Here is a 27,826-nt window from a genome sequence, read left to right on the forward strand (position 1 = left end):
CTGTAGTACACAAGGTGATATAGCAGTTGTTTTGCTATTTTGAGGAGGAGAGGAATATGTTTTAGCATCACAGAGACTGCATCTTGTACCTGCACCTTCACTTATGCCTGTAAGACAGAGTGGCTGGCAGGCTCTGCTGACCCCCCAGTCCTTGCTTCTCTAAGTCCACTAAGATCAGATAACGCTGCCTTGAAAAGGTTGATAGAAATCCTAGTCGGTGAGAGATGGGTTTGGTCCATCTCTCGGACTTTTGTCAGCTGCCAAGCTGATAAGCGTCTCTAAAGCTTTTCTTAAAAAGTTAAGTAAAAGCTCATTTAGGAATCAATTGCCCAGCAAGCGACAGGAGTGGGTAACAGAAGCACAGCACCCAGCCTGGGCTTCGGCAGCCCCAGGGCAGGGCACTCACTCCAGCAGGGGTTCCTGCAGTGGGACTGGGGTGTGCCACCACGGCCTGTATGGGTTCTGCCAGCACCACTGTGCTTAGCTGCCACTTGTAAAGACAGCAGGGAACCCGCATGGCTGTAACAAGCTGTGGGGTCAGTTTTCCCTTCTTGTCCAGGAATGATCCCATGCTTAGAAGTGTTTACGGGAACACATGAATTATCACTCAGCCACGAGGAAAAGATGGCAACAGCAAGCACATACCTTGAGCCATCACATCACACATGGATACTGGGACAGAAAGAGAAAAAGGATGACAGAGCAGTTCCACTGTAGTAAAGCCGTTTGTTACCCACACTCCACAGCCCCTATTTATCTGTTGTATTAATTAGCTTAGAGAGATGACTCTGGGAGAGCCCAGATGCCAAGCCTGAGGACTGCAGGTCATTATCATGCCTACTGAGAGGTATACATAAACCTCAAGAATAAATAAGGCTGAAGGAGGAGGACACCCTGATGCATCAGCTCTCCCTGGGGGTCCCACTCTTCCCCAGCCCAACATCCTCCCTCCCCTGCAAGAATGCAGCACTGCATTCCTGCCTTAATGAAGTTAATATTGCTGGAATGTCAACCTGAGTGTAAACCTCCATCTACAAAAACAAAGAGGTATTTCCCTCCCCAGCCCTATGTGGGCTGTGTTTTGGGATTTTATTTTCCTTCAGCTGGATTAGTGGTGAAACTTGGCAATTTTTTGCCAGATGCTAAAAGCCTCTGGTTTGAAACCAAGCACCTCTAACAGATATGAGAGCACCAAATCACAGCACCTCAGAGCAGTGCTGTAAAGGACAGTATAGAAATGCACAGATGGGCACCTCTCCAGGGAAGAAGTGTCTGATCTGTGGATCCAAACAGGGCTGGATACTCAGCAGGTACAAATTGTCATTGGTTCACTGGCCTCAGCTGAAGGACAACTGAAAGGTACTAAGAAGATTGCTTAGAAGCATGTATGCATGCAGATACGCACCCATCCACCTGCAGCTACTGACACTGCATTTGTTAATCTCACCTCAGCACTGTCAGTGAGCTTAAAAATATATCATATATATCATATCAGCTTCTCTTAAAAGGTTCCCTCATATGTATGTGGGATCCATCCATCCAGATACCATACCTGGCATGACACCACTGCACTGCATTCCCAAGAAACATACCTGACCAGCCAGCCAGCTTGCAATAATACAATTTCCACATTTCTCCCAATTACAGCTTTTAAGAACCCTCACGTGAAATGGAAGGTTTATGCTATAAAACCTCACTTCAAATTAGGCAGTCACCAGAAATGCAAATACTCAAGCGCTCCTACTCTTCAAAATTAGCTTAGCACGTTAACGTATTTAAGCAATACAGGATGTGCATTGTTGCAAAAAATAAAAAAAATAAAAAAATAGTGGGCCAGGTCTCCAGTCAGAAAAAAAGTGACACAGTTCCAGTAAGTGATGCAGAATTACAATAGGCATTATTTACACTGCAGGGAATATGGGAATAGAAAGTTATGACTGTAATACAGGGTCAAATCAGTTCTGAGTTGTTACTCCAAAACCCATTATTTTTTATTAACCAGTGCCTCTCCATTTCATTTTTTATGAAAGGTAAGTAATGGTGAACACCAATAACCTGTTCTCCTGTGCTCGTTTTGGGCTAGGAGCACCGAGAAATTCAACAGAGGTAAGTCCTGTCCTACCAAGAGGCAGAGCTCAGGCCCCGTTGACAGCCAGGAACGTCCCATAAACTACCTTGCTTGAGTCAAGTATATTTTAATATTATAACTATTTAGACAGTCCAGAAGATTAGGATTCAAATAAAATGTGAAGTAATGTAAAGCCAAACTTCCACATAGCAAGCATTTCTGTCTTAAAGAGAAGGGGGCAAAATTATTCTTTGCTATAGTGCTTCTCAGATGCTGCAAGAAGCCTTATGGCAACACCACTATTTCCCTTGAAAGGCAACAAGAAAGAGACTGGGAACAGAACAGAGAGATGCTGAGGCCAGGGGAGAGCTAAAGCTTAAAAGACAAAAAAGCACTCCAAAATACCTCACGTGCTGTAGACCTCACACAACCTGTTTAGCTTCCCTCAACACCAACACGGATTTTTTTTGTTTATTGAAGAACAGCTGGCTACACACTCCTCTCGCATGGGGAGCTCCCTAAGCTTCCAAGTGCTGGTGACCTGGGAATGTCACTGGGAACATGGCATCTGCTCCCACCATCTCTGCATAACTTCTTGATGCTCTTGGTGTTACCTTTCAAGCCGACAGAAGGAAACCTTGCCCATTTTTCAGTACCTGGTTGATTAGTTTACTAAGGGGTCTAGAACAACCTTGGGTTTTAGCATTAGCTGGAAAGTACACATATCCCAAGCGAAGAAGGGAAGAACCACAACAGAGGCTGGGAGTAAAACAAAGGAGGTCCTGGGACAGACAGAAGGTACATGGAGGGGAAGAATGAAAAGAGGCAATATCAAGAAGCCCAGAGGAGGTGTTGAGGTCTGAAGACCGAGATAAAGGCTGAGTCATTCCTGATGATGGGTAGGTACTGCAGGAATTTTATGTTGGCACCTTACAGTTAGTAACAAGGCATGCTCAGGCAAAGATCTTTGCACTTCCAACAGTGTTGCAAGGGATTCTTCTGCACAAGAAGAGCTGCAGAACCGTTTCCAGCACTTCTCGCACAGGAGCGAACAAACTCCTTGGAATTCTCAGGCAGGAAAGCACTTGGCTGGCTGTTGTACTGATGCTGAAGGAGAAACAGCTGACAGCAGGTGCAGGCAAAAAAATGCCTTCCTAGGAAGAGAGCACACAAGTAAGAGAGCACCCAAGTACTTCCAAGGAGTATTATATACTTTTTGAACACCTGAACCCGCTGCAATTCTCTCAAGGTGGCATACTTCTGCATGTTCTTCTTACAGTGCATTTAACTCACGCTGAGGTATCAACACCATTATAATTAGAGCTGTATCTTAGGTTAGTACAGAAGAAATTCAGAAGGGAGATGCAACTATCCAAGCAGATTTAGGGAAGGAGAGGCAGAAGCAGGGGTAACAGGGAAAGACTGGGATCTAGTAATCAGGGGGTAGTCTGGAGAATTTCTGTTGTCATTTGTCTTCTTAAAAGGCCCTTTGTTACAACAGATATCCACCTAATCTAAATGTAACATGGTAGTGTATTCCATCTATGAACTTCAGAGGACACACAGATGCAGAAGAGTTAACCAGAGGCAGAGTGGTCGTGGCAGAGTCAGCCACCAAGCCCCTTGCTAAGCCTGTGCTGGGAGGCATGGGTCTGGCAAGGGGAACAGCCATAGCTGTAATAACTGAAGGATGATCCTTGAGAGAGAGAAACTGAAGCAAAGGGATTTGGTTTTGCTAGAAAGCCAGCCTGACAAATTGATAAGAGGACGCAGAGAGACAGAGGCAAGGCGTAGGAGCTGCAAGCTTGCTCCTTCCGAATCGAAGGCTTTCATCTGCTCGGGCCAAGCAAGGTTTGCTCCTAGAAAGAAGGCCAAGATTCAGGATCGAAGGAATCTGAGTTATAACAACAAAGAAGGCCTGGCTGTTCTTTGTCTGCTGGCAACCAGTTTTCTTTCAGAAGACCAAATTGTGCGGCTGCATACACTTTCTGACAACAAGAGGGAAACCTCCTGCAGGGCACCAGATAAGGTTGACCCTGCAGGAGGAGCTGCAATGTAAGACCCAGCTGCTGAAGCCTATGGAGCCACCTTGAACCTGACAGGGTTCCAGGGTCTTTCACTGCACAAACTACAAGGTAAAAATGCACTTCAGCAGCACACAAGGTATAGCTTGCTTGATGATCTGTGACAAAACCAGAAGAGCAACACATCACAAGCTTTGTGCTGCCGTGGCCTCCCATTAACATACGCTCCTGAACTCAGTTTTCAAAGCTTCTTATAGACACCAGCTTTCCTCCTCCCCCCAAATATAGTTGGTTGAAGTGGCTTTCATCCTGAGAATAAAAAAAGCTTGAGCGCGAAAGGGTTGAAAAATTCTGTCCTGCCGCCATTACTGTTACCTTAAATCCTGAACCTTGCCCTCAGCATCTATAAGTCAGAGGTAAAGGCAACAAATTTAGGCAACGAATGCTGGGAGACATGCTCCAAGACTACAGCTTAGATCTCACAGCATTCATGGTTGTCAGTTTGTATAGTGCTTTGTGGTGCTGTTTTCATTTTTGCCACACTTAGGGGTTAAATTTCTGTTTATGATTAAGGACCCCAACCTCTCCCCCTCACACACATACTTACTATGAGACCAACTGAGCATTAGTGTATCTGTACAACGTCTGCAGGTCAAATGGGCTCCTAATCCAGATAATCCACCCAGTGTGATTGGTTACAGTTCTGTAGAAATCCTTTCATTTTCATTCTCTTGCCACTGCTGACAGAGTTTTGTTGACAAATTAGCCGCAAGGTAATGGATGCATAAAGATTAGAATACCTTGGTTTGCGTGCGGCAACATCAAATCACCAAAAATAAATACACATTAAGAAACCGGAAAATATACCCTTATTAAAACAGGGCAGTGGTTTCTTAAAAAATGACAACTTAGAGCTGCAGCACAGAGGTAAAAGCATGATGCAGAAGAGGAATACTTCGGTCTGAAATGCAAAGGCTTCCTCTCCAGTTTTCAGACATCTAACTCGCCTCTGCCTCATAGACCCGCCTCACACCTTCCCTTCACAGCCTCTGCAGGACATACACCGACTTGCTGCATGGCCAAGGCAGTTTACTTAAGTACCCACAAGACACCCCTGGGCAATGCAAAACTTAGCCAGGCCTCTTGAGATGATAGCTTGCCATGAAACCAAAAATCCCTGAAAAGAAGGCAATGCCTTAAAGGCTACTTCCAAATGCCAGAGATGCAGAGTGCTACATTTGCAATAGAAGCAAGACCTCACCACTGGCAGCAAGGGAGATGGATCACCAGTCTATTGGCCAAAACAAGGTGGGGGGGAAATTAAGCTGGGGAACAGAAGACAAAAGATCTCCCTTGCTACAGCTCTACAGTAATAGACCTGGATCTATTTTAAAAACAAAATAAAGAAACCCCTAAAATCCACCCCACAAGACTCCAGTCAGCAGGATACTGGACTTTCAGACTAAAGGTAGGGACCAGAAGCAGCAGTAACACACCAGGTTTGCTCCCTCTAAGAGCAGGGCTGCAGCCTTCCTGGTGGCTACTGCCATTCAGGCTGAGAAGCTCACTGCTGACACTTTTCTGTTGTCTGGCCCCAAGAGTTTCTTAAACAGGCACAAACAAAAAAAACCAAAAAACAACCTTCTCATCCAAAATCCTGACACCTACCTGGGTGACATAGGGAGGTGGCTGTCAGGAGGAGCCAGGGTGAGCATGAGGAGCCTTCAATTAAGCAGCTTTACGAACTGAGCTACAGCAAGCAAGAGTGAGAAATAGTCAGGGAAGGGGAAGCAAACAGTTAATTCAGGCTACTGGGCTCCTGCAGCTCTTTTCCTTGACATTTTTCTAAGAGTTTTGGGAAGAATTAGCTGCTCTAAAAAGGAAGAACACTTTTGTGAAGAGAGAAGGCTGCTTATGTTTAAACCTATGGGTAATATACTTTAAGGTCTAGCCAGCACAGCTCTACTATGCCCTTTGGGTTGAGGTAGTTACACTGTGTTTCCAACAGGCTGGAAGGCATCTGGCACAGTAAGAGTATTATGGGGCCAGAGCCCCTGTACTTGACAAGGTGAAGGAAACTGCTCTGCAAAAGATGGGAGAGAAGGAAAAAGCAGGGTTCAGACAAAATGAAGCAAGATACATATGAAGGGGAAAAAAGTGAAAGAAACAAGGAGAACAGAAGAGCAACTAATTCAAAGAAAACGGGAATGAAATTGCCCCATCTTACAGTGGAGGACAGGAGCTCCAGTTTCACCCAAGATGTCCTCTAACTGGAACAGGCAAAAGTTGGTATTAAAATAAAAAGGGGGGGGGGGGGGGGGGGAACTCACAGGAACACAGTTGTAAAAAAAAGTTAAGAGCATTCAGGTCTTCTTCACATTAAAAAAACCTGCACTGGTTTAGAGACAGATATATTTGTTAGCCACCGGTTTAGTTAGATTGATGGAATCTCCTGGAGACTCTACAAACCTTACAGACATAAGTAGCTTACATTGGTCTTTTGAGTGCTGTGCTCAAAAAAAGCAAAAGTTCCTAGAGAATGAAAACAGAAAGCAAATGAGACAAGTAAACTTAAAGAATATCCCACATACTCATAAGGAGGCCAAAGAAACCTTATTTAGGAGGACTCATAAAAGACTATACTCATTTCAATGAAACAGTATCTAGAGTCACAGTACTAAATAATAACACACTTGAGAAAAATTCAGGAGGCAAGCAAAATCCTTCCCACACTTTTGGAAACGGGGAGAGGCAGAATAAGGAGGACAACAGATCCCTATCTAATTACCAAGAGTTGTGGGGAGGGTGCCAATGCACACACCATCCTAGAAATGTAGTATCTCATACAAGTTTGCTCCTTTAAGGCATCATTTTACACTGTTCCCTAGTCAATACTATGCCATAGGACCAAGCAGACTGGACTTCAACACACAGACTAAGAAGTTTTGTATTTCTCATGCAATATTCCAAACCCCAGTGTCCTCCACTTACACACTTAGTCCCACCATTTGAGTTTCCTGCCTCTCATGCCACATTCTTTGCTTGTGACTTCAGAAGACAAGTAACACTTTCAGCTCCAAATTCCTTCGAAAACTCACCTCCTGTTCAACTGCTGACAGTTTTGAATTCAGTGACAAGTATGTTGGCTAGCAGTTCAGCTACAGGAGAGAAAGAAAACCCCACAAAGAGGTGGAACAAAGGTGGAGAACAAAAGCCCCCCCCTTCTCCCAATTTGTCTGCCCACATACCGAAGATCAAAAGAGCTCCAAGAAGACTGTGCATAATCTACATACTTTGTGACCTTATTACAATCAAACTCCCCGCAGGCACGGCCGCTGTGTATATATGCACGCACTGTAAATACACAAGTGGGCCTATGGACGTTTGCCAAGACATTTGTTCCATGCATTGAGTTTGCTTACTTTTAACAATGCTGAGGCCAAAGAAGTGAGGCTCTTTAATCTTCACTAAATCACAAACTTGCTGAAAGAGCTCCTGTCCAGTGGCTTTAACCTGAAAGAAACAACCAATCCAACATTACCGATGGCTCATACCTGGATGGAGCAATTCCCCTTCTTTATATTGGCCAATACGTTCTTCAGTACCATAGCACGCATACACAAAAAAAACCCAAACCAAAACAACTCCAACCAACCCACAGAACAAACTTTGTTTTCAGTATTATTGCTGTTATCACAGAATAAAAATCAACATGTCATTCTCCTTCCTTCACAGTGCAAAGTGGCTCAGCTCAGTAAGCCACGAATTCAGTTTCCTATCTATTGGCAACTTTGTGTAGGAATTTGGGGCACTGCTGGAGCCCTAGTTTTGTGCAGTACTGACCAGGCTATTTACAGGTGCTCTTACAAAAAGTGTGTTTGTAATTACAGAAATGAAAACACTATTTGCAGATTATTTTTTTTTTGAGGTTAAGAGGAAAAAAAAACCCACAAAAACAAAAGAAAACTTTCATTCAGAAGTACTAAAAACAAAAGTACACAAACAAACTCAAGACTGCTTGGTCTGAGCAGAAATAGCTCAGGGTTAGAGATGAGGTTGCTCTGTATCCCACACAGAAGAGCTTGTTCTGTCCCCTGCTGACTTCTGGTCACACAGCAACTAACACCTTCATCTTCTGAAGCTGTCACTACAGCCTGTAAGCTCTTGCCTGTTTCCGTGCCATACTGACACCTCCCAGTACCTTTGCCTCCCATAACACTGTGCACGCACTGGGAAGGCAGAGCTGCCAGCACATGCTCCTGCAGGGGACCAGAGGCTGGGGAGTAGTTGCAAGCATTGGCAAGAGCACAGGGCAAGAGAGCTGTGGCACAGCAGCACAGCTACTGAGTGCACTTTTCTAGCAGGGCTGCTAAAAGCACAGGCTACCCCAGCAAGAGCGTAATTCTGGCTACCTGCACGTGCAGACCTGGATGTGTACTATGATCAGAAGATTCCCCCATTAAATGTCCCACCACCTACAGCTTCATTGCCCCCTGCCCCATTGCACCACCCCAGCAGCACAGACAACTCCAGGCCCAAACAAAAACCTCAGCCCTCAGAGGCACCGGGGAAGGAGTTCTGAGCAAGAGCGGATGGGGAGAGCCAAACAACACTGACGGACCACCTCAGCTCAGCTCAGCCCAGGGCGCAGCCAGCTGCAGTGGCAAAATGGGCCAAAACCTCTGAATTTCATTAAGCCACTGCTGGATGGTGGGCCTGCCTGAGGGGGCACAGTGTAGCACGATCTTCACAGCGGCAAAGGGTGATAGGACAGAAGTCGACTACTGAACTCTCCTATAACCTAATCACTGCCATCAAACTAATCGCCACGGTAATTCTTCAAACCCTTTTAGTGCAGGTGTGCCACACTCCCCAGAAACTGGCTGTGCTCTGCCCCAGGATGTACCATGTCACTAGACATGGACAATGGGAAACAGGAGTTATTTAAGTACCCATTTTCTTCTGCTTGACAAGGCATTACTAGCCAGCCACTCACTACTGCTTTATGGGGAGCTTTGAAGCCTGCACTACACCAATACATACTCACATGCATATATATGCTTTGGGAGGGGAGGAGGCAGTGCACAGTTCTGATAAGACCCAATACCGCATCTGGGTCTTATTATAAATGTCTGTGCATGAGACTTCACCCTTGCCTAATGCAGTATTTGCTCAGCTGCCAAGAACAAGCAGCTGGAAGGGAAAGCTGGGCACAGGTCTGTCTCCTTTCTCAAGGAAGCAAACTCTGACCATGTTCTCCTACCTGGGAGGACTCACTAAGGAAAAGGTGACCTACCCCTAGCCAAAATGGTTATGTGCATACAAGAGTCACTGGCAGCACAGGGCTCTATGTAATAAAGCCTTACGATTAGATGAATTTTGTAAGTGACATGCTTTCACACCTAAGGGAACAAAAACCTGCTTTAAGATACATAGATCTAAGGAACTGAGCACTTCCACGTTTTGTGACACTGAGCTCTAAAGCACTGATTTAATCAGACTTCTTGCACAGCAGGTATGTGTGCTACCACCTTGTCCATTCTCATTTTGGCACTTCCCTTCTGGATCAAGTTTTACTCCCAGCCTTCAAGGCTGTGCAATACCGATTACACTTGCAATCGTTGTTCCCTGCTCCTGCTCAAAGCAATCAGCATTTCCCTTTGCATTTTTCATCTGTGCACTTCTCTTTGGCCTCTCCTCCCTTTGCATACGGCTCCTGTGCCAAGCTCCATCCCAGACACTATGAATCATTCTTTCCACTGATACTCAGATTTGCCCCATGTCAGACTCAGTGCTTCTTGACACATTAAATTCAGTCCAAAATGAAGTCAACCGCAAGTTTACAGAAGGTAACTGCTACTCCAGGGTCATTCTCTGTGCAGATATTAATGTGTATGAGTTACCTATCTCTATTTTTCTTGGTCCATATGCTTTAAAACATCAGCTCTCTTGCCTCCAGAACAACTGAAAAAGTTCAGACCTATGCTTGCCATTTGCCAACACACAGGACCTCACCAGACTTCCTCCCCTACAAAAACTTCTGCTCATGCTCCCACTCTTTCTCCAGCAGCTAGACAAGGAGCAACATCTGCTGTGGCTGCTTCTAAACTGCCCAAACGCAGGTAGCATGGCTGCTTGCCCTGCTGCCCTCGTTGGCAGCCAGACCTTGGCTAGCATCGGGGTCTCTCCTTTATTCAGCTACTACCACCCCAGAAAATCTCCAGAAACTCAGTCATAAAAACCAGTTGATATTGATCAACAGGTTCAAAACTATCAGGGAGATAAGCCACGATGCCAGCAGATTAAAAAACTAAATAAATTAGATACCACTCCAAGATCTTTGGTGCAATTGACACAATTTTTAGTTGCACCATTCTCACTGACATCCTGCTTAAGCTGCCTGGTACTCACATGCCATCTCCTTCCTGCGGCAGCCTGGAGCACAGCCGACTGCTTTACTCTGTGCTCCAATGTCTATTCTCCCCAGCAGAAACTTTCCACTTCACCTCGTCATCCTCAGGGCAGCTAGTGAGCTGCAGCACCCACTAGCTCTCCTCACTGTTTTGCTTTTCCTGGGACCAACCGTGAATGTGAGGAGGACAGATTTTCCTCCACACCAACCCCTCGAATTCATCTATATATCCAGACAGGTGGACATCAAAGTTAATTAAGAGATACCCGATTATGAGGAAGAGACTTTAAAATGGCTCCTGCTTTTCTCTCCAGCAGCATTATCTGTGAAGGGCACAAGACAAATCAATTTTAAAGAGCAGGCTTCAATCTACATGTGACCACATAAAACACATATAGGTAAACTCTTATCTGGAAGGGTGGAATTTATGGGATGGGAGAGAAAGGAATTACCTGCATAAACACTGTGCTTATCATGAGAAGGATCTATAATTTATTCTGCTGAAAGGATAACTATTCCTACCTACCTCACTGAGCTGCCTGCTTGTTTAGTATTTGCATTCCACACTGAAGAGGTAAAAAGGCTTTGGAAATCTTAAGTAGTGGCATTATTATTCTAATAAATGAACAAAGTATCATATGTGGTTGGGCTAATTAAATTTGGGTTCTACCAACATCACTAGAAAATTGCCTTGATGTTCCTTTAAAAAAAAAAAGCTCTCTCCAGCTGTGAAATCTTAATTTCTGTTGTTGTTTTGAAGGGGTGTTGTGGTAAAGACTGAAGCCAAATGAAAAGCTGGTTTTGCTGACTTGCCCAGCTGTAACAGGTCATGTTTCACACTCTATGCAATTAGGACACAACTATGCACTGAGGTCTCATGTTTTGGCCCACGCAGCTATTCCCTTTCACACGGAGGCACCTCCACGTACATGTTTTCACAACTCCACAGCCATCAAAGCAAGGGGCAGAAGTGAGGAGGGAAAGCATCTGGGGTCTTGTAGCAGGGACCCCTGCGTGGGGCAAGGTGGTGATGCTCAAGGCTCCCAAATCTGTGGAGGGGCAGCAGGCAGGAATGGGGGGGACACAGAGCCTTCCCTCCATCCCTGCAAGCTCTCAGTGCTAAAGACCATTTCTTATGCTTATTAAATAACCTGGAGGTATTTAAAAGATATGCAGATGTGGCACTTGGCAACACGGTTTTGTGGTGGGCTTGGCAGTGTCAGCTTTATGGTTGAACTTCATGATCTTCAGGGTCTTTTCCTGAATGATTCTATGATTTTTAGGATAAACTGCAGGTATCCAAGATTTACCATATGGTTTAAGTGCTGCCTAAACTTAATATGGTGGAGCGTGACCCAGTGGTGTCAGAGCCGTGTGCCCCACTCAGGCATGAGCACAGCAGGCAGCAGTGATGGCATCAGCCCTGCCAGCACACTGCCCTCCTGCACACCAGTCTGCACCTTCCCGGTGGCAGGGCAGGCTCTGTTATCTCAGATCTTTAGCTTCCCTGATAAAAACTATAAGAAAGTGATATTTAGGGTCAGCCGCAACAGACCATTACCCAGGCCTGCACACCTGCCGCCAAGTACTTAATTAAATCATCATTTTGTGGCTTGCACAATAGCCAGAAGATTGCAAAAGCCTTCTGGGGCAGTAGATGGGCTGAGTTCGAACAGGTAACCTAGAAGCAGAGCACCCCAGATTTCGCTGTTAAGCCTTGTTCCATCCAGCCCTGATGGCCGTTTCAGTTAACAATGCCACACTTGGGCACAGCAGGTAGGAAAATTCCTACATGGATTTTGAAGATTAGCATGCATAGTTTCAAAAACCACCGGTTCTATCCAGTGCTTCAAATACCAGTTCACCTCAACTGTCTTCTCCCCATCACCATCCCAGAGGGGGCAAAAACCCCCACCCAAAACAAAACAAAACCTCCCCAGCCCACAAGGAGTGCACCACATGCTCACAAGACAGCGCTTATCTTTGAGGGTAGTTTGTCATCTGAACATGAAGTGCCTCTGTCAGCTCAGTTTCTCACAAGTTCAAGGAGCAGCTGGCGTTGCACGAAGAGGCACCGTGCCATGGTGGACAGCATGCCACAATGGGCTGCCAGCTGACGTGGCTCTGCTGTCACCCGTGCACACATTCTTAGGCATTTGAAGCGAAGATCAAAGAAACGAAACAACTTACTTCTATTTCTTGTGGGTACAAGTACTCAAAAGAGGGAAAAAATGCTACCCTCAATGGCTGTTTACTCTGCCTTAGAGTCTTTGAAGGGATCTGCAGACTATCAAAACCTGAAATAGCTAAAACGCCAGAGCAAACGGTCGTGTGTTGGGCACGCTTGCTAAGTCATCAAGGCATTTCAGGATCAATTTTAAAAAAAATTATGTATTATCATCAGTGGCAAAAGCACTTAGAATAAAAAAGGAAACAACAACAGAAAAAGAACAGAGGGGACCCCTGTCCAAAAACACAACTGGGACTTTTAAGGAACTCCGCAAATGAGTTGAAGCTGCCCAATTAGAAAATGGTGCACCAATTACCTTAAGCTGGCTAATAGCCTTTTGGTCAGCAGACCAGCACCAGGCTTTTGGGAGAACAATGGGAGCTAACAAAACTCAACTGAAGCCACCATGCAGCGACCTCCCAGCCTCCCTCCTGGCCACTCACCCCGACGGCTAGGCTGAGCTGCTCCCGGGTGGGCAGAAAGACACAGACGCTCCGGCTCTCCGGCTGCATCCTGCCCGCCAGCAGCACCCTGCTCATGGTAGGCAGCTCCGCGGGGGCCAGCGTCTCCTCTCTGGGCAGGTATCAGGCTCCCTTCATCCCACGCACCTGTCAAGAAGGTGAAAGCATCAGTGCCACACTCCTGCCAGCACTGGGAGCAGCCTGTGGCACACATTTGACAGGATGTTTTCCTCCTTGCTGTTTTTAAAAAACAACAAAACACAACTCATCCATTTCACAGCACCATGGCCAACATTTCCACCAGCATCACAGCACAAGCCAGGCAAAGTCAGCCTTTAAACACCTTGTGAGCCCCAGGAGAGCGCCACAGAGTGATGAGGTCTCCCTAGAATAACAAACCAAAGTCAAGGTTTCAAGATACACGTTCAGTGATAAGACAGATGCCACCTTGGACTGCTTCCTGAAAACGCCCACAAGAGAGGGGGGAGCGTCCCATCCTTCAGCCAGGTACCACGCTCTCACCCAAAGCAGAGATTACAATGAGTTGTCAGCAGGCACCTGTCAGTGCAGAGGGCTTCATCTGAGCAGTCTTTCTGCCTCACCCCACCCCCAGACCCTGGGAAACCACTGCCCCAAATCCTCTATACCTCAACTCAGAGAAAGAGGTAGAAGTGCATAAACTCACAAGGCTGAGCTGCTGTATCGTACTTTTTGTCAGAAGCACTGCCAGCCTCCTCGCAAGGACTGAGCCCAAGCTGCAGAAGCACCTTAGAGCTGAAGTTATTATCGTAACAGAAATAGAGACAAAAATTCAGTTCACACCCAAAAGCACAGTAGCCAACATCATTTGCGCGTTATAGCTGGGTTAGACAGTTTCCTCAGCAACTTGTGACATTTTATTTACAACCCTCTCAGCTCTGATGCTCTCCAGGACAGGGAAGCATCCTGGGGCACCTAACAAAACTGCTGGGAATGGGAGAGGCTCCTTGAGGATAGGTTAGGGATGAAAGCTGGCAGAGACCTCAACCAGCAAGATACCAAGCAGTTATGGAGTCCACTCCATCCCTGTGCAAGATTTGATGCAAGTCAAACCCTGGCTACCTCAAAGTCACCCCAGCATGACTCCCTTCCACCAGCAGCACCCAGACACTCATCACCAGCACAGTAACAGAGGTGCTGCTGGCTGGTGCCTGCCCACAAAGCCCCCCCATGCCCCTGGGGATGGGCACGTACCCAAGCACTGGCAGCCAAACACACTGGCTCTGGCAGCACTACCCTCTCCCACTGCCCACGCCACAGCCCACCGTCAGGGGACGGGCTGTGAAGGGATGTACAGGGTTTACCTTTGCCCTCCAAAATGGATTTGAGGACAACGGATCATAAGCAACCAGGAAGCAGGTCACGCGAGGTTAACACACGTACATATATATGTATGTACACATGTATATGTGCATTACATGTAAGTTTTAAAAACATTTTGTATTTAAAATCATGTTTTTCCTGTTTTAGGGGAAAACTACAATGGAATCAAACTCTTGTGTGGGAGATGGGAAAAGCAAAGTGTCATGGGAAAAAGCACAGTACAAAGTACTTGGATTTACCCCTCTCCCTTCCACTGTGCTCAAGACTTTTTTTTTTTTTTATAAATACAGGAAAAAGATCTGTAAGTGTCCTTTTGCAAGTACAAAAGTTGTTCCATGCACCTCCTTCCCTGCACCAGCATACACCATGATTCTTAATAAAGCATTTTTTTATACAAGTTCTTTATGTAGAGCACCATAAGAACACAAACATTGCATTTATTGTATTAATGAAAAGAGAAGGTTATTAAAGACTATTATTACGACTTTTTTCCAAAATCATAATTTAATTACACGAGAACTAGGAGTTTTAACAAGAAGATTGCTCTAAATTATAAGCAAGCAGAAAAATCACATTTGACTTCCTTGGACAGGTTAATATTTCATTTAATAGAAGCTTTAAGAGAAACACTCTGATTTGTCCTCTCTTGTCGATATAATTAGACCAATGAGCTCTCCTAGGCTTCAGGCTACACACTACTACCAGCTGTATATAAATTACAAATGTCTACAGAATGACTCGAGGGCAGCAGGTCACCATTATTATTGCCAGCTGATGTCATATGCACCATAAACTTTATCAACAGCATAAAGAGCTCGGAGTATGAGCTCAAGCTTTCCAACACAAGCAGGTTTGTCTTAATTGTCAAACTGCTGCACTGGCTGGTACACATTCCCACTCACCAGGGGAGATCATATCCAGCAAAGACATTAATGCATCTCCTAACAGAACTGAAAATAGGACACAGAAGCAACCGTGAAAAACATGTGCACACAATTTTCTGTGGATAACTGAAGAAATTGATTCCCAGTTCCCTACAGCCTCTATAAAACAAAGCTTTGGGAAAGCTTTTCCACTGGTCTCACACCCGCTTTGTCCATTTCAGTTTTTAAGAGAACTGTGGACCCTGAGAGCAAGGAAGTGAGAAAGGAGGGGGAGAAGGTGTTTTTCTTCTTGTTTTACAACAAATAAGCTTATGGACCCTGCCACAGCAGGTAAGAGGTTAAAGAAGCAACATTCTTAATCTGCAGGGGGAGGTCAAACACAAGCACAGCTCAGCCTTCTCTTCTTTAGAAGTACATCAGGATGTGATAAAACATAATGAATCATTAACTTGCTAGACCTGCAAGTGTACACCTTTAAAAAAAAAAAAAGTTGTGAGCCAAGAGTAACTGCCCAATGAAAACAAGTGGCCAGAAGGAATGCTCTTACTTACACATACACAATTTCAGACTGCCCATATGCCATTCTTTTGTTTACCACAGATTCCAACCTCTTAACCTCAATTAAACCCTAAAAGCTCCAGCAAATGCACCACAGATGAATTAATAAAAGCTGAAGTCAATCATCAGCCTCTGGGACACCCTATAGGTTGGTTGTTTTTGTTGCTTGGGTGTGTGGTTTTTTGTAAATAACATCACTTCATGTTTTAGCTCCTGGAGAAGTGCATTTTGAGATGTAATTGCTTGGTCAAAGGCCCAGCAGTCTATCAATGAAATAGTCAAAGGCGCTGTTTATTTGTATTCTTCTTGTATCAGTCAGGAGGCTTATTAGTGCCCAGAGTGGTGGCACAACTTATTTAGCACTGTTTATTTTACCTAAACACACACACAGCGGAGCTTTGGAAAACACGCCTGTCATTAATTTCAAGACTCCTCTGATTAAACAACTCAAACATGGCCATAAAAACTAATTAAGAAAAACCCTAATCTTCCCCTTCTCTCCCCACAGCTCCTCGAGCTGCTTCCCAGCACCAGACCCAAACCTCAGCACTTGCTCGGTCAAAGTAGGAATTGCTGAGGTTTGCCCCAGGGAGAGGGATGAGTGGCAGAGCCCTGCAAGGGGGGAGGATGAAGAGGAGGAAGGAGATCGTTTGCTTTGGGTATCAGCAGGACAGCTACGTAGACCACCTCACTCAGCCCATATACACAATGGCACAAAGATGGCCAGCCACCGCTGAATTTGGGGCCACGCTACAGCCAGCCTGTCTAGAAGCAGGGCTCATCCAGACAGCATGTGAGGAGTTTGCACAGCCTTATGAGTGCCACTGTATTTTACACATCAGTTGGTGGAACCATGGTGAATTGGGTCCTAATCCTGATTTCAGCCTCTAGGTACTGCCACAAGCACATCTCAAGGGGATAAAGCAAACAGAGGAATGAGCAATTGCTTATAAACTCAAAGCAGCAAAACTGAACAAACTCCTCCCTCTACTGAGAAAAAAGCCCAGGTAAATCTGTGCTTCTCTCAAGAACACCTGGAAACATAACATCATAGGAAAGCTGGTTTTGCTAGAGCTGCCGGAAAACGAGCATTAAGCATCTTCCTGATAAGATCTTCCCAGAGTGGCCCTATGGAGTCCCATCAAAAACTGTCTAGAAACAGTAAGACTCTTCTTAACATTTTCCAGACATTATCCAGAGACGTCTTAGTCTTCTAAGACAACTAGACTCTTAGGCTACAGTTTCACAATCAGCTTACACAGCTTTAATCAAGGCAGTCCTGCAGCAAGACAGACAGAAAAACTGCCTGGAAACAGATCTGCCTTCGGCTGCAACCCACACTTGGGCTGCCTCATACCAGTGATGAAATGCAGCCTTAAAACTGTGACCCCCCCCTTCACCTTCCAGGTATTTTTGTCCTCTCAGAGGCACACTGTAGGGCACCAGTATTATCTGCAAAACAGAGTAATAAAGACTCTGAGCAAGTAAAAGATGTAACAATGGAATATATTAGCCTTTCATAGCAACTTTAAGACCCTACCCACCTCCTTTGACTACCCCCAGAGATGATGAAAATTTCTCTGGAAAGACGCATCAACCAGGAGAGAGGGGAAAAATAGTTGCTTGTCAGGGCAGAAAACAAGATTGATGCTAAATAGCTTTATGTCACAGCTGCAGATGATGTGAAAAGTGCCACCTGCAACCAACAGCCAGGACAACTAGGTCATGTCCTGCAGCGAATTCCCAGCACACTGACTTTTCCAACATATCTGCCTTGGCATCACTCCAGGACCTGCACAACACATTCAAAGCAAGGATGCCATAAGGAGGCAAGGTACTGAATTTGGTGTCCACACAATGCTTTTGACATAGAATATACACCTGCCTTCAAACACAGCACTACTCTGTAGGAAGCCCCTACTGAAAGCCATCGAATGAGGAATACCAAGACACCTCCCAGACACTTGGGTGCTCTGAAGGACTGGATCCCAGAAATGATGCAGCTTGGCTACAGGACAGATGCAACACTTGCAGCAAAGGCAACTGATTTTCAGTCCACAAACGTGGGAGATGCAACTGCAGCAGGCCTCCTCCATCTGCTAGCATCACCTGTTAGATTTGAGTGCCATCCTCTCACAGGGGTGGAATGTAGGCCTGGTTCCCACCATTCCTTTAGAATTTTCAAAAGGTACAATGGGAGATGCCTCCAAAAACTCCAGGGCTGCAGAGCCCTAGCAAACTTAGCTGTCACCTGTAGCCTTGAGACAGACAAGGAAGTCTCTGAGCATTGGTCTTCCATATGAAGGAACATCCTTTTTCCTTTCTTCCCGTACAAGCAGCACTCCCTGGTGATGCTGAGTTTTACAATAGAGAGGAAAATGCTTTCTCGTTAGTCTTCATCGCAGGATTAGACACAGCTCTTACTTAGGCATGACCGCCCACACGCCACCCCTGTACTGTAAAGGTTTCCTGCCTCACTTCAAGCAGCACGAGCGCTAAAACATGAAACACTCTTGAGTTTGCAGCTCTTCTGCTCTGCACCCCTCACAATGTGGCCAGTGTGCTCAGGAAAAAGGGATCTCCCAAAATTCCCAGGGACAGCCATTCCTAACCTGGGACGATGCTACTATGCTACTCTGTAGACTGCCCTAGTCCTTAAGCTCAAAGACGGGGGACAACTCCCCTACCTAGGGATGGCAGAGCTCTCTGGTAGCCAAGTAGAAGTGACGCATGTTTTAGGGCATGCATCAGACCTTACTGCTGCTAACTAGTCCCGAGAGGAAAACTGCTTAGCTGAGAACAGGGCACCAAAGGAGGTGCTCCTACTGCACACAGATGCGCAACAGCCCAGTAGTGGGGGCAGGACCACGCAGGGTGTCTGCCACGCTTCCAATCAGCTTTTCCATGGGATGAAAAAAGCTCCAAACAGCAGTTTGTTCCCTGTGAAGACAGTCCAGTATGAATCATCTGGGCTTAATCTTTCCTGAAACCAAAACTGAATTTAGAAGCTTTTTGAGAGAAGCAGACGAGTATTAAAGGCTCCAGGCAAAATGGGACGAATTAGGATCTCACAGGGACTACACTTTTCCATCACTTCCAAGTGATGGAAAGTGCCTTTGATTTTTCGTACACAAAAACATGCAGTCTTTTAAAATACATTATTTTATCAGATGCATATGCAAAACTTAGTGGCATACATGCTTTACACAATACCCAAACAGTAAAGTCTGCAGCTAGAGCATGCAATTCCTCTCCAGCATGCCTTTTTCATGGAGAGACAAATATTCTCTTGTCACCATGGGAAAAGCAACAGACCAACCGATCCTGCCTGTTCATCGATTGTGTTGTAGCATGTACTCTATCACATCTGACTACCAGTGTGAAGTTTCTCATTACAATTAATTTGGTTACCTCTGAATAATCTATTCATAGACTTGTTGATTGATTACCAAGCTTACAGGGCTTCCTCATACTTCATAAATCAAGCTCACTGAAGTTTGAGTAAGTAGCAACTGAAGGTATCGATTGGCCTAGGTAAATGCAGAAGCGTAAGAAAGGACCAGCAGAACATGGGACAAGGTGTGAGCCAGCCTCGGTGTCCGCCACACCTGGCATAAAGTGGCTGCAAAGGGAGCCTGCTCAAACTGCAAAGCTCTGTTGCCTCAGCTGGATGACCAAGACAGCACTGCATGAGATCTTGCAAAGATTAAGGGAAGTGAATTGCTTGAATAGCTGTTCAGTAACAGCAAGCTTGCCTCCGCTGAAACACAGGGACACATGTCTTGAGATGGACCCTTACAGAAAGCTTATTCCTCGGCACATGTCTGCAGAGCCAGGAGTGCAGGAAAGAAAATGCTACAGTCTTGTACCTCAGGGTGAAGGACAGCAACAGAAGATACTTCAGTGTGGTACTCCAGTGCTCGCCCTGCACACTTCTGCCAAGTAGTGCAATCCTTACTAAAGACTGTTCATCTTTTGTATCTATGCAAAGCAGGAGAGGCAAAGTACTGTACTTGGAGACCAGCTGCAGCAAGGTCTTTAAGGGAGAGCGAGGCTTCCTTCCCAGCCACTGCAAATGTCAGGAAGCTTAGGAAGTGCAGCAAGACCTGGCCTCTCTACTAGCAACTCAGGAGAGAAGCCTCTTTCTGTATCATGCAAATTGCAAATGCACAAGTTCTCATGACCCAAAAACGTATCTGTTAGTTCTCCAACTGGAAACTTACTCCTTTAAGTCTACCAAGGCTCTAAACAGTATTTCTCCCAAGCAGATCTGTTACACTCTTGCCTTAAGCACAACAGCCAATTCTACAAGACTGCCCTTGCAGAAGTTATTCCATGGTGACAGTGGTTTTATATTGGAGCTGAGCTAGACTCAATTGAAAGAAATCACCAAGCCTTCTGGAACACTTTGCAGAGCTGTCCAAAAAAGTGTGAATAAACTCTTCCTTCATTTTCTGTTCTCACCAAGATCTTGTAAAAGTTCTGGAAGTAGGCAGACTATGAAATCTTTATTTAAAAAAAAAAAAAAAACCACAACAAAAAATCCCACACCAAACCCTGCATCATTATAACTTCACAGGCAATACCTGAAGCTGCAGGACAAATAAGAACAGACATGCTTTTACTAATACATCACATAAAGAATTCTTCTGAGCTGGAATAGCTTTGCTACCAGTAATAACCAGGTAAAAAAAAAAAGTTGGCTTACTTCGCCAGAGGAAGGAGAAAGTCCATGCTGATCTCATGGCATCTGATTCACTGCCTAAATATTCATACCAACTAGACAGCTTCTGCATCAGCTTGCTTCTAACTTTTGCCTCCTAAAGTCTACAGCTAGTCTTGAACATATTCAGAGCAGAGAGAAATTCCCATTTATGTGAAGTGGACAGAGTTCCAGAAAGAACAGATAAAATTGTCTGGAACACAGCTTGCCTCTATTACAAGTGTGAAAACACCAATCAGCCAATAGCTTGACAAAATTAACGCAAACAGCGGGGGTCTTTATAATTAGATGCAGCTTCAGAGGCTGCACACAGTACTGCCAAGCCATCACCAGCAAAGTGATGGTGAAATGAGAAGATGCAGCCCCCAAAAAAGAGACAGAGGAAAAAAACCAGCTCTACAAGGTGCTGCATTTTTGAGGGGATGATGAATTTTGCATAAAGAGGAAACATAGCAAAAAAAAGAAAAAGTGTAAGAAATGGTTTTAACAAGAAGCAAATTACTTCCTTCTGCAATTCTCCATGGAGCAGCTCCTCCCTGTCAGAGGACTTCTTTTGGGCCAAGACTGCTGTTCGTCTGTGCTCAGTTACTAACAACACGTTATGAATTAAGGTACCGCAGCTAAACACCACCAAGATAATCAAGGAGCAGTGCAGTAGCAGCACAGAACTTTGTGCAAGAAAAGGAGCGTAACCCCGGAGCACAGTAAGCATGCAAGTAATTTACATTGTCTTGCATTGGATGAACAGTAGAGCAACAACACTACAAAAGCCAGTTGGTACAGAGTTAACCACTGCATGCATACACTTTTTACCTGCAGTGCTGGCAACAGAAAAGTGTGCTGTAGCTTTAAAGCACTACCAGCTTTGGGGTTTGTTTTTTTTAAAAAAAACCAAACCCCAAACACAAAAACACCAAAAAAATGAAACGACATAGCCTTTACCTGCTATCAAAAAAACCCCTTCCCCTATCAAAAGAGTTAAATCAGAAAAACACATGTAAACACAAACTTTTTTGTTTGTATTAGGATTTTTTTATTTCAGGAGGAAAGTTGACACAAATTTATTCATCAACAGTATTTATCCCAGTTTATCATGTTTACATAAAAATCTAGTTGAACAACAACAAAAATTCCTAGGAAAAAAACCTGTCCAAAGAGCACAGACAGTATTTTTTGGTAAGTCAGTGAAAAGAATCATTACAACTGATGTTCTTCAATAGCATTTTGTAGACTTTTTTTTGTTTATACTTTTCTTACTCTGTGGGTGTGCGTCTCAAACCCCCCCCCCCGCTTAAGGCAATCTCTGAAAAAAAAAACCCCAATTTTTTTTCCCTTTTGGATTTCATGTTCTTCTGGTTTGGCATTCCTTATCTGAAGCCAAAACACTGGCTACTACACAGACTCTCAACATCACCCGTGCTGAAAACAGAACACTTTGATTAAGAGTGCACAGCAATTAAATGGGAGGAATAAACAGAAGATGAGAGCGAGGCTAAGGCATTCTGTTGTCATTCCAAGTTTTCCAGGAACAAAATAAAGAAAGGGGAAAAAAAAAAAAGATAAAAGCTAAACAAATGAATGGGAAACTAACGTCCAAAATATTGTCTGGGGTTTTTTTGGGGTTTTTTTGTTTTGTTGTTTTTTGTTTTTGTTTTTTTTTTAAGATTACTCCAGTGCTAGAAATACATCCTCGTTATTTTCTCTGGGAAAGCAACTTATGTTTTTCAAGTATTTATTGTCAGGGCCTGGGCATCACAGCAGCTCTCTGAAGAAGGGACAAGGTTCAGACTGTTAGAGTTTCCTGGTGTGATGGAAAAAAACAGATGTGCATTTTAAATGCCACAGGGGATTTAACCTGAGAGCTCATCGCTGCCAAGCAGCGGGAGGAACATCTCTCCATGCCGACGGTGACCGGTTCTCAGCACAGGGCACCCAGAACCTTTCCCTGTAAATCGTTACTAGGGAAGAATTCAGGAGGTGGAGAAACAATGAAGTAGAGAGACTTTTTGACGCCCACCGCTTCTCCCGCCCACATACACCTGCTGGGACACTCGCCTCCATCCCCGCCCTGTCCCATACCCGTAGATGAGTGTCACCGGGGCCAGCCACCCAGCCCTGTCCCTCGAGGTGCACGCAGCCCCTCAGGCTGCTCCGGGAAGGGGGTGGCAGGGCGCCGAAGGGGTGGCAGGGCGCCGGAGGGGGCCCAGGTGCCGGGCGCGCTGCCCCGCAGGGCTCACCCTGCCCGGGGTGCCGCAGCCGCGGGCCCCGCCGTGGCGCTTCCCTCAGCACCTGCGGGCAGGTGGCCGCCAGCCAGGCGCCCCTCGGGGAGCGACCCAGACCCGCGCCCCTCACCGCCCGAAGGGGCCGGTACGGTCCCGGGCCGGGAAACGCGCCCCGGCACCGCCCCACCTCCTCGCAGCGGCCGGACCCACGGCGGCGGGGGATGGCAGCGAGCGGCGGAGGAGCTGCCACGACTCCAGGACTCCTCCAGAGCCCATTCCCTGCTGCTCCCGGCCGCCGCCTGCCCACCCTCGCCGCCCCCGGGAGCCGCGGCTCCGACCTCGCGGCCACCCGCGCCTTAGCCCGGCGCTCACCGCTGCTCCGACGGCAAAGTTCCCTCGTGTCATAAAGCCACGAGCGGCCACGGCACCGCGGCCGGAGCCCGACCCCCCTCACCGGCCAACTCGTACCCCTGCTCCCGCGGCCGGCCCGCCGCAGGCGGGAGCCCCTCGTACCCCGCGGCCGGTGCGCAGGGCTCGCTCACCCGCCCCAGCCGGGCGCAGCGGGCGGTTCGCGGGTCTCGCCCGTTCAAAGCGCCGCCGGCAGCCGCGCCGCCCCCCCGGGGTCCCCGCAGCCGGCCAGGGCAGGTGCCGCTCCCGCCCCGCAGTTGGGACCCGTCCCCCGGCAGCGCAGCGGAGCCGCGCCCGCCCCCCGCTGCCAGAGGAGCCCCGGAGGGACGCGGGAGCCCCGGGAACTCCCCGCACCGCTGCTCCGACGGCGGAGACCGAGCCCCACCAGCTGCGCGGCGCCGCCCCAGCACTTACCGCGGGGTGGCCCCGGCCGCGGAGCTCTGCGGGGCTCTGCTGTCCTCTCCGGGGCGGCATACAGCGCCCGCCGAGCCGAGCGAGGCAGCGTCCGGGCGGGGCGGCACGGCACGGCACGCTGCCGCCCTGGGGGAGGCCGGGCGGCGGGGCGGGGCCGGGCGCGGCGGGGCGGGGCGCTCCGCCCTTCCCCGGGACCGCACACCGACACCGGCGGCCGCCCCGCGCGGGACTGTCCCGCCCCCGCCGCACCGCCGGCTCAGCGGATTGGCAGAACGGGTAGGGAGTGGGCGGAGCGGGTCCGCGGTGTGGCCTTGGGTTGGCGAACGCGGCTTGTCAATCGGACCTGAGGCGAGGGGGGCGGGGCGGGAGTGGGACCGGTGGCCGGTGGTTGCGGGTGGGTCGGTGGCTGCGGGCCGGGCCGGTACCTACCGCTGAGGGGAAAGAGGGTGCGGTGGGGCTGGCGGTGCGCGTGTAGGGGGGACCCCGACGGGTGCGGGGGGGGGAGCCCGCCTGCGAGCGGGTGGGAGGGGGCTGCCTGCGGGGCTGGCGGGGGTTTTGTCCCCGCTTAGGGCGATTTTATCTCGGCAGGGTGCTCTGTGCGCCGCGCTGGCAGCTGTGAGCTCTGTGCTGTTGAAACTTAAATTCAGAGTGATGACACGACCGCCAGTCAGGAGAATTCAGCCCGGGTCACTGCTGCAGCGGGGGGAAGGGGTGGGAGTTGTGGAGTGTCGTGGTGAGGGAGCCGGAGCCGCTGCGCACCCTGCGCCTCTGGCAGCCCCGGGCAGCAGGGCTGTGGTGATGGCATGCCGTAAACCTCGCCTCCCTCCCTCCCTCCTCTATGTCACAATTTGCTTTTTAACGCAGTAACTTAAGCCTTAACTTAAGTAAAAGAAGGCCGGCACCGTCTCAGGTTCTGCAGGCTTGCTCCCTCTCCCTCAGAGCTAGGCCGGTGCTGAGTTTCCCCACACACCGGTTGTATTTGAGGGTGCAGCCCACATGGGGATGGGGATGGCGGTGAGCTGTAAGGGCAGCAGGTGGGAAGGCTTTCGTACAGTGTTTGCACTATGCTGCAGGAGAAGAGTTGCAGTTTGCCCAGGGGGGACCACAAGAGCGAGCCTGACTTGCTGGTGTGACCTGACTGCCTGATAGGGTGTGGGAAGCAGGGCATCAGGTCACCGGTCCTTGCTCACAGGGTTTTTTCCTGTGTTTTAGGTTGGACACAAGGATGGATAAAATCTCAGCCTTGCCAGCGTCGCTGACAACCTGTTTCTTCCTCTTCCCAGCTGGATTGTAATAGTGAAGCTGCTCTGTGAGTGCAGAGGACATCTCATCACCAGCTGTTTCTCTTCCCACAACAGTCCTCTCAGAGAAAATACTGGCATCTTACTTACTATGGGAGCAAATCTGTAGTCACCTCGTTTCAGGAATGGTTGCAGGTCTGTGGGACCCAGATGAACAGAGGTGACCTACAGTGGCCAGGGTTGTCCTTCATGGTTTGTTCATTTGTTAAGCCTAGGGTGACTTATTCAGTTCCCTTCTCAGCATGCCAGCTGCTTCTGGTGCTGTTCTGAGGTGCCTAATGCGTGGTTTCGTGGGCACCAAGCTGGCATGACAGCTCTCCTCTGACCATAGAAAGATGTCTCGCTGTACTCTCCTTTTTACTTCTTCCCGTCTTCAAGTCTTCTTTTCTCCTTCACTGCCTTTGCTCATGGCTGTAGCACCTTCCTTGTACCAGAGCTGGAGCACTTCAGACTGCTAAGATGGTTGAACTCACTAAAGGGACAGAAAATTCAAGCTTTTTTTTTTGCTGGAAGGGTGGTCTGTCATGTTGGTAAATTAGATTGTCCCATGGAGTGGTCCAGCCAGTGCTGGAGTCAGCATCCTGTAATATCACCTACGTCTCCTCGCTTACTTTCGAGCATGGATTGCAGGACTGAATGCAAGGGCAGGGAATCTGATGCCCAAGTGTAGGCTCTGTTGGTGAACTAGTTCTTATTTAACCTGCTCAATACCATGCATGAAGCCTTGAGCAGAGCCAGCAAAGTGCTCTGGTTACGGTAGGACTTTCTGTCATGCCCTGACAGCTAGTGGAGAACTTGAAATGTTAGCAAACAGCTCTGAGCAGTTGCTACATGCTTCTGGGTTTTGATCCTTTGAAGAAGAAAATGCTGCAGTTGCTTATAAACTCATAGCTTGGCTTTCTGTGATGGGATTCTTTAGCTATCACAGGAACAAAGACCGCATCTAGGCTGTTGAGACAGGAGTCTGCTTTATGGCACGCCACATTAACCTGCTGTCCATTTTGTTCCCATGAGAAACCTTAGGGCTCTCTCACCTGTGTTCCCTTCCCACAGAACACCAGTAGAAGAGTAAGAAAAGTGAGGGTCATGTGCAGCTGATGCTCCCAATCTAGCTGCAGTCAGAATGGAATATAATACAGTATGTCAGGTATGATTACCTTAATTAGAATAGAGTAATTATCCTGCATAGCTTCTAGGATTAGCAGACTTTGCATGTCACCGTAGAGAAAACAAGGTACATTTGGAGAAACACCAGAACTACAGGACAATTGAGATAGTGTTAGCCTGTTTGTTTTTGAAGGGGACATCAAAGTGGAGAATGAAGATATCTCTGTTCTAAGGAAATACCGCTGCACATTTTCAAAGTGTCAGCTCCAGCTCTACTTCTTGCAGTGCAGATAAGCCATTTCATCCAGCTTGCTCTGTAAAGTGGAAGCTGGAGAGGGGGATTTGCAGAAGGGTTCTTGTAAACCAGTGTCTTGATTCAGAAAATTCAGAAAATTGAGCCCCTTTTGTAAGCCCGTCTCATGCAGTTGTGTTGAAGCCAGAGGGACCCCCTGCAAAAGTAAAAGTTTGCATAAGCAGATGTCTTTGCTCATGGTCTTGTCTGCATTGCATGTAGACAAAGTGATATCCCAGTGCAAAAGGGAAAGCTGGGGTTTGCCTTCACAGTCTTGGAAAAGTATCCCTTTCCTTTTCTCACAATAATTCTTGCAATGCATATAGGACATAATTTTGTTGCCACTATTTATTGTCTAGTTCGCAAGCAGCACCTAACCTTGGAGAGAAGCGCGTTGTTGAGTCTAGAAACAAAAGGGGTTTTCACTAATGATCTCGGGGAGCTGAAGCTGGCGTCAAGCTGTTCAAGTCATGAGAGGATGACTCAGAAGTCAGAAATTTGAGGCATTCTTATGTCTAGCGTTTAATCAACAGGCAAGCATTGGGAGGTAAGCAGAGGAAATCAATGGCAAATCAAAGAATGGGTCAGCTATTCATTAGAGAAAGGATTGATCTCAGGGATATTAACAGAAAGAAGGGAATGAAATGAATCCTAAAGAAAGTTTGAACTAGCTGTGGCTGCAGCAAGCTGACAGCCAGGGAACCCTAAAAAAAAACTACTTGACTGTCTTTCCTGAAAAGTTATTTGCAGAACTCTGCATTCTCAGTTTAAACTGGTCAGATTTAACCAGCACATGTTACAGAGACTTTCCAACCATAATGCCGCTCTTGCAGCAGTAATAATTATTTGCTTATATTTGTCATTGTGTATACAGTCATCATAGGTATTACACATAAAATGATAATCTGCTTTCTGTTAGCACACATACTGAAGCAAAATCTTATTTTGTGATGTTTTCAGGGCATGTTAGAGCTTGATTTTGTTGGCTCTTGTCTTATTCCTAGAAAATCATCAATAGCTTCACTGGGACTATTCATCATACTGGGCCTTTCATCATTAGCGTGTTGCTAAATCAGGTTTAATTTTGAGCTCTGGGACAGGGAATATTTTTTTTTTTTTGCCTGTAAGATATTATATCTATCTACAATAGCATGCAAACAATAAAAAATACTTATAAAGTTGCAGGGTGTCTTATATGCAAATAACAATATCGGTTACATTATTAGTCAAAATTAGTCATTATTATACCAAAAGCTGCGTACAAGATATAGATATAATCGGAGAGGTTTAAGACACCAATTTACATGAAATAAATATCAAATGCTTTTTGCAATGATCATTAACCACATTATGCTGCAAG

At 46.8% G+C, this 27,826-nt stretch overlaps 1 protein-coding gene across 2 annotated transcripts in view; it reads right to left on the reverse strand.

Moving 5' to 3' along the window:
- Positions 1-23,881, reverse strand: part of FRMD1 (FERM domain containing 1) — a 43,041-nt gene extending 19,160 nt beyond the window's left edge. For both annotated transcript variants that reach the window (XM_055811169.1, XM_055811168.1), the window contains exons 1-3: positions 23,767-23,881; positions 13,178-13,342; positions 7,515-7,605 (exon numbers count right to left, since the gene is read on the reverse strand). In XM_055811169.1, coding sequence (XP_055667144.1) covers positions 7,515-7,605; positions 13,178-13,273 — 187 coding nt within the window. In that variant the 5' untranslated portion in view covers positions 13,274-13,342; positions 23,767-23,881. The remainder of the gene's footprint in view (positions 1-7,514; positions 7,606-13,177; positions 13,343-23,766) is intronic.
- Between the last annotated feature and the right edge of the window lie 3,945 nt (positions 23,882-27,826).

The sequence above is a fragment of the Falco peregrinus genome, chromosome 7 (assembly GCF_023634155.1).
Source record: "Falco peregrinus isolate bFalPer1 chromosome 7, bFalPer1.pri, whole genome shotgun sequence".
NCBI classification, from domain to species: Eukaryota; Metazoa; Chordata; class Aves; order Falconiformes; family Falconidae; genus Falco; species Falco peregrinus.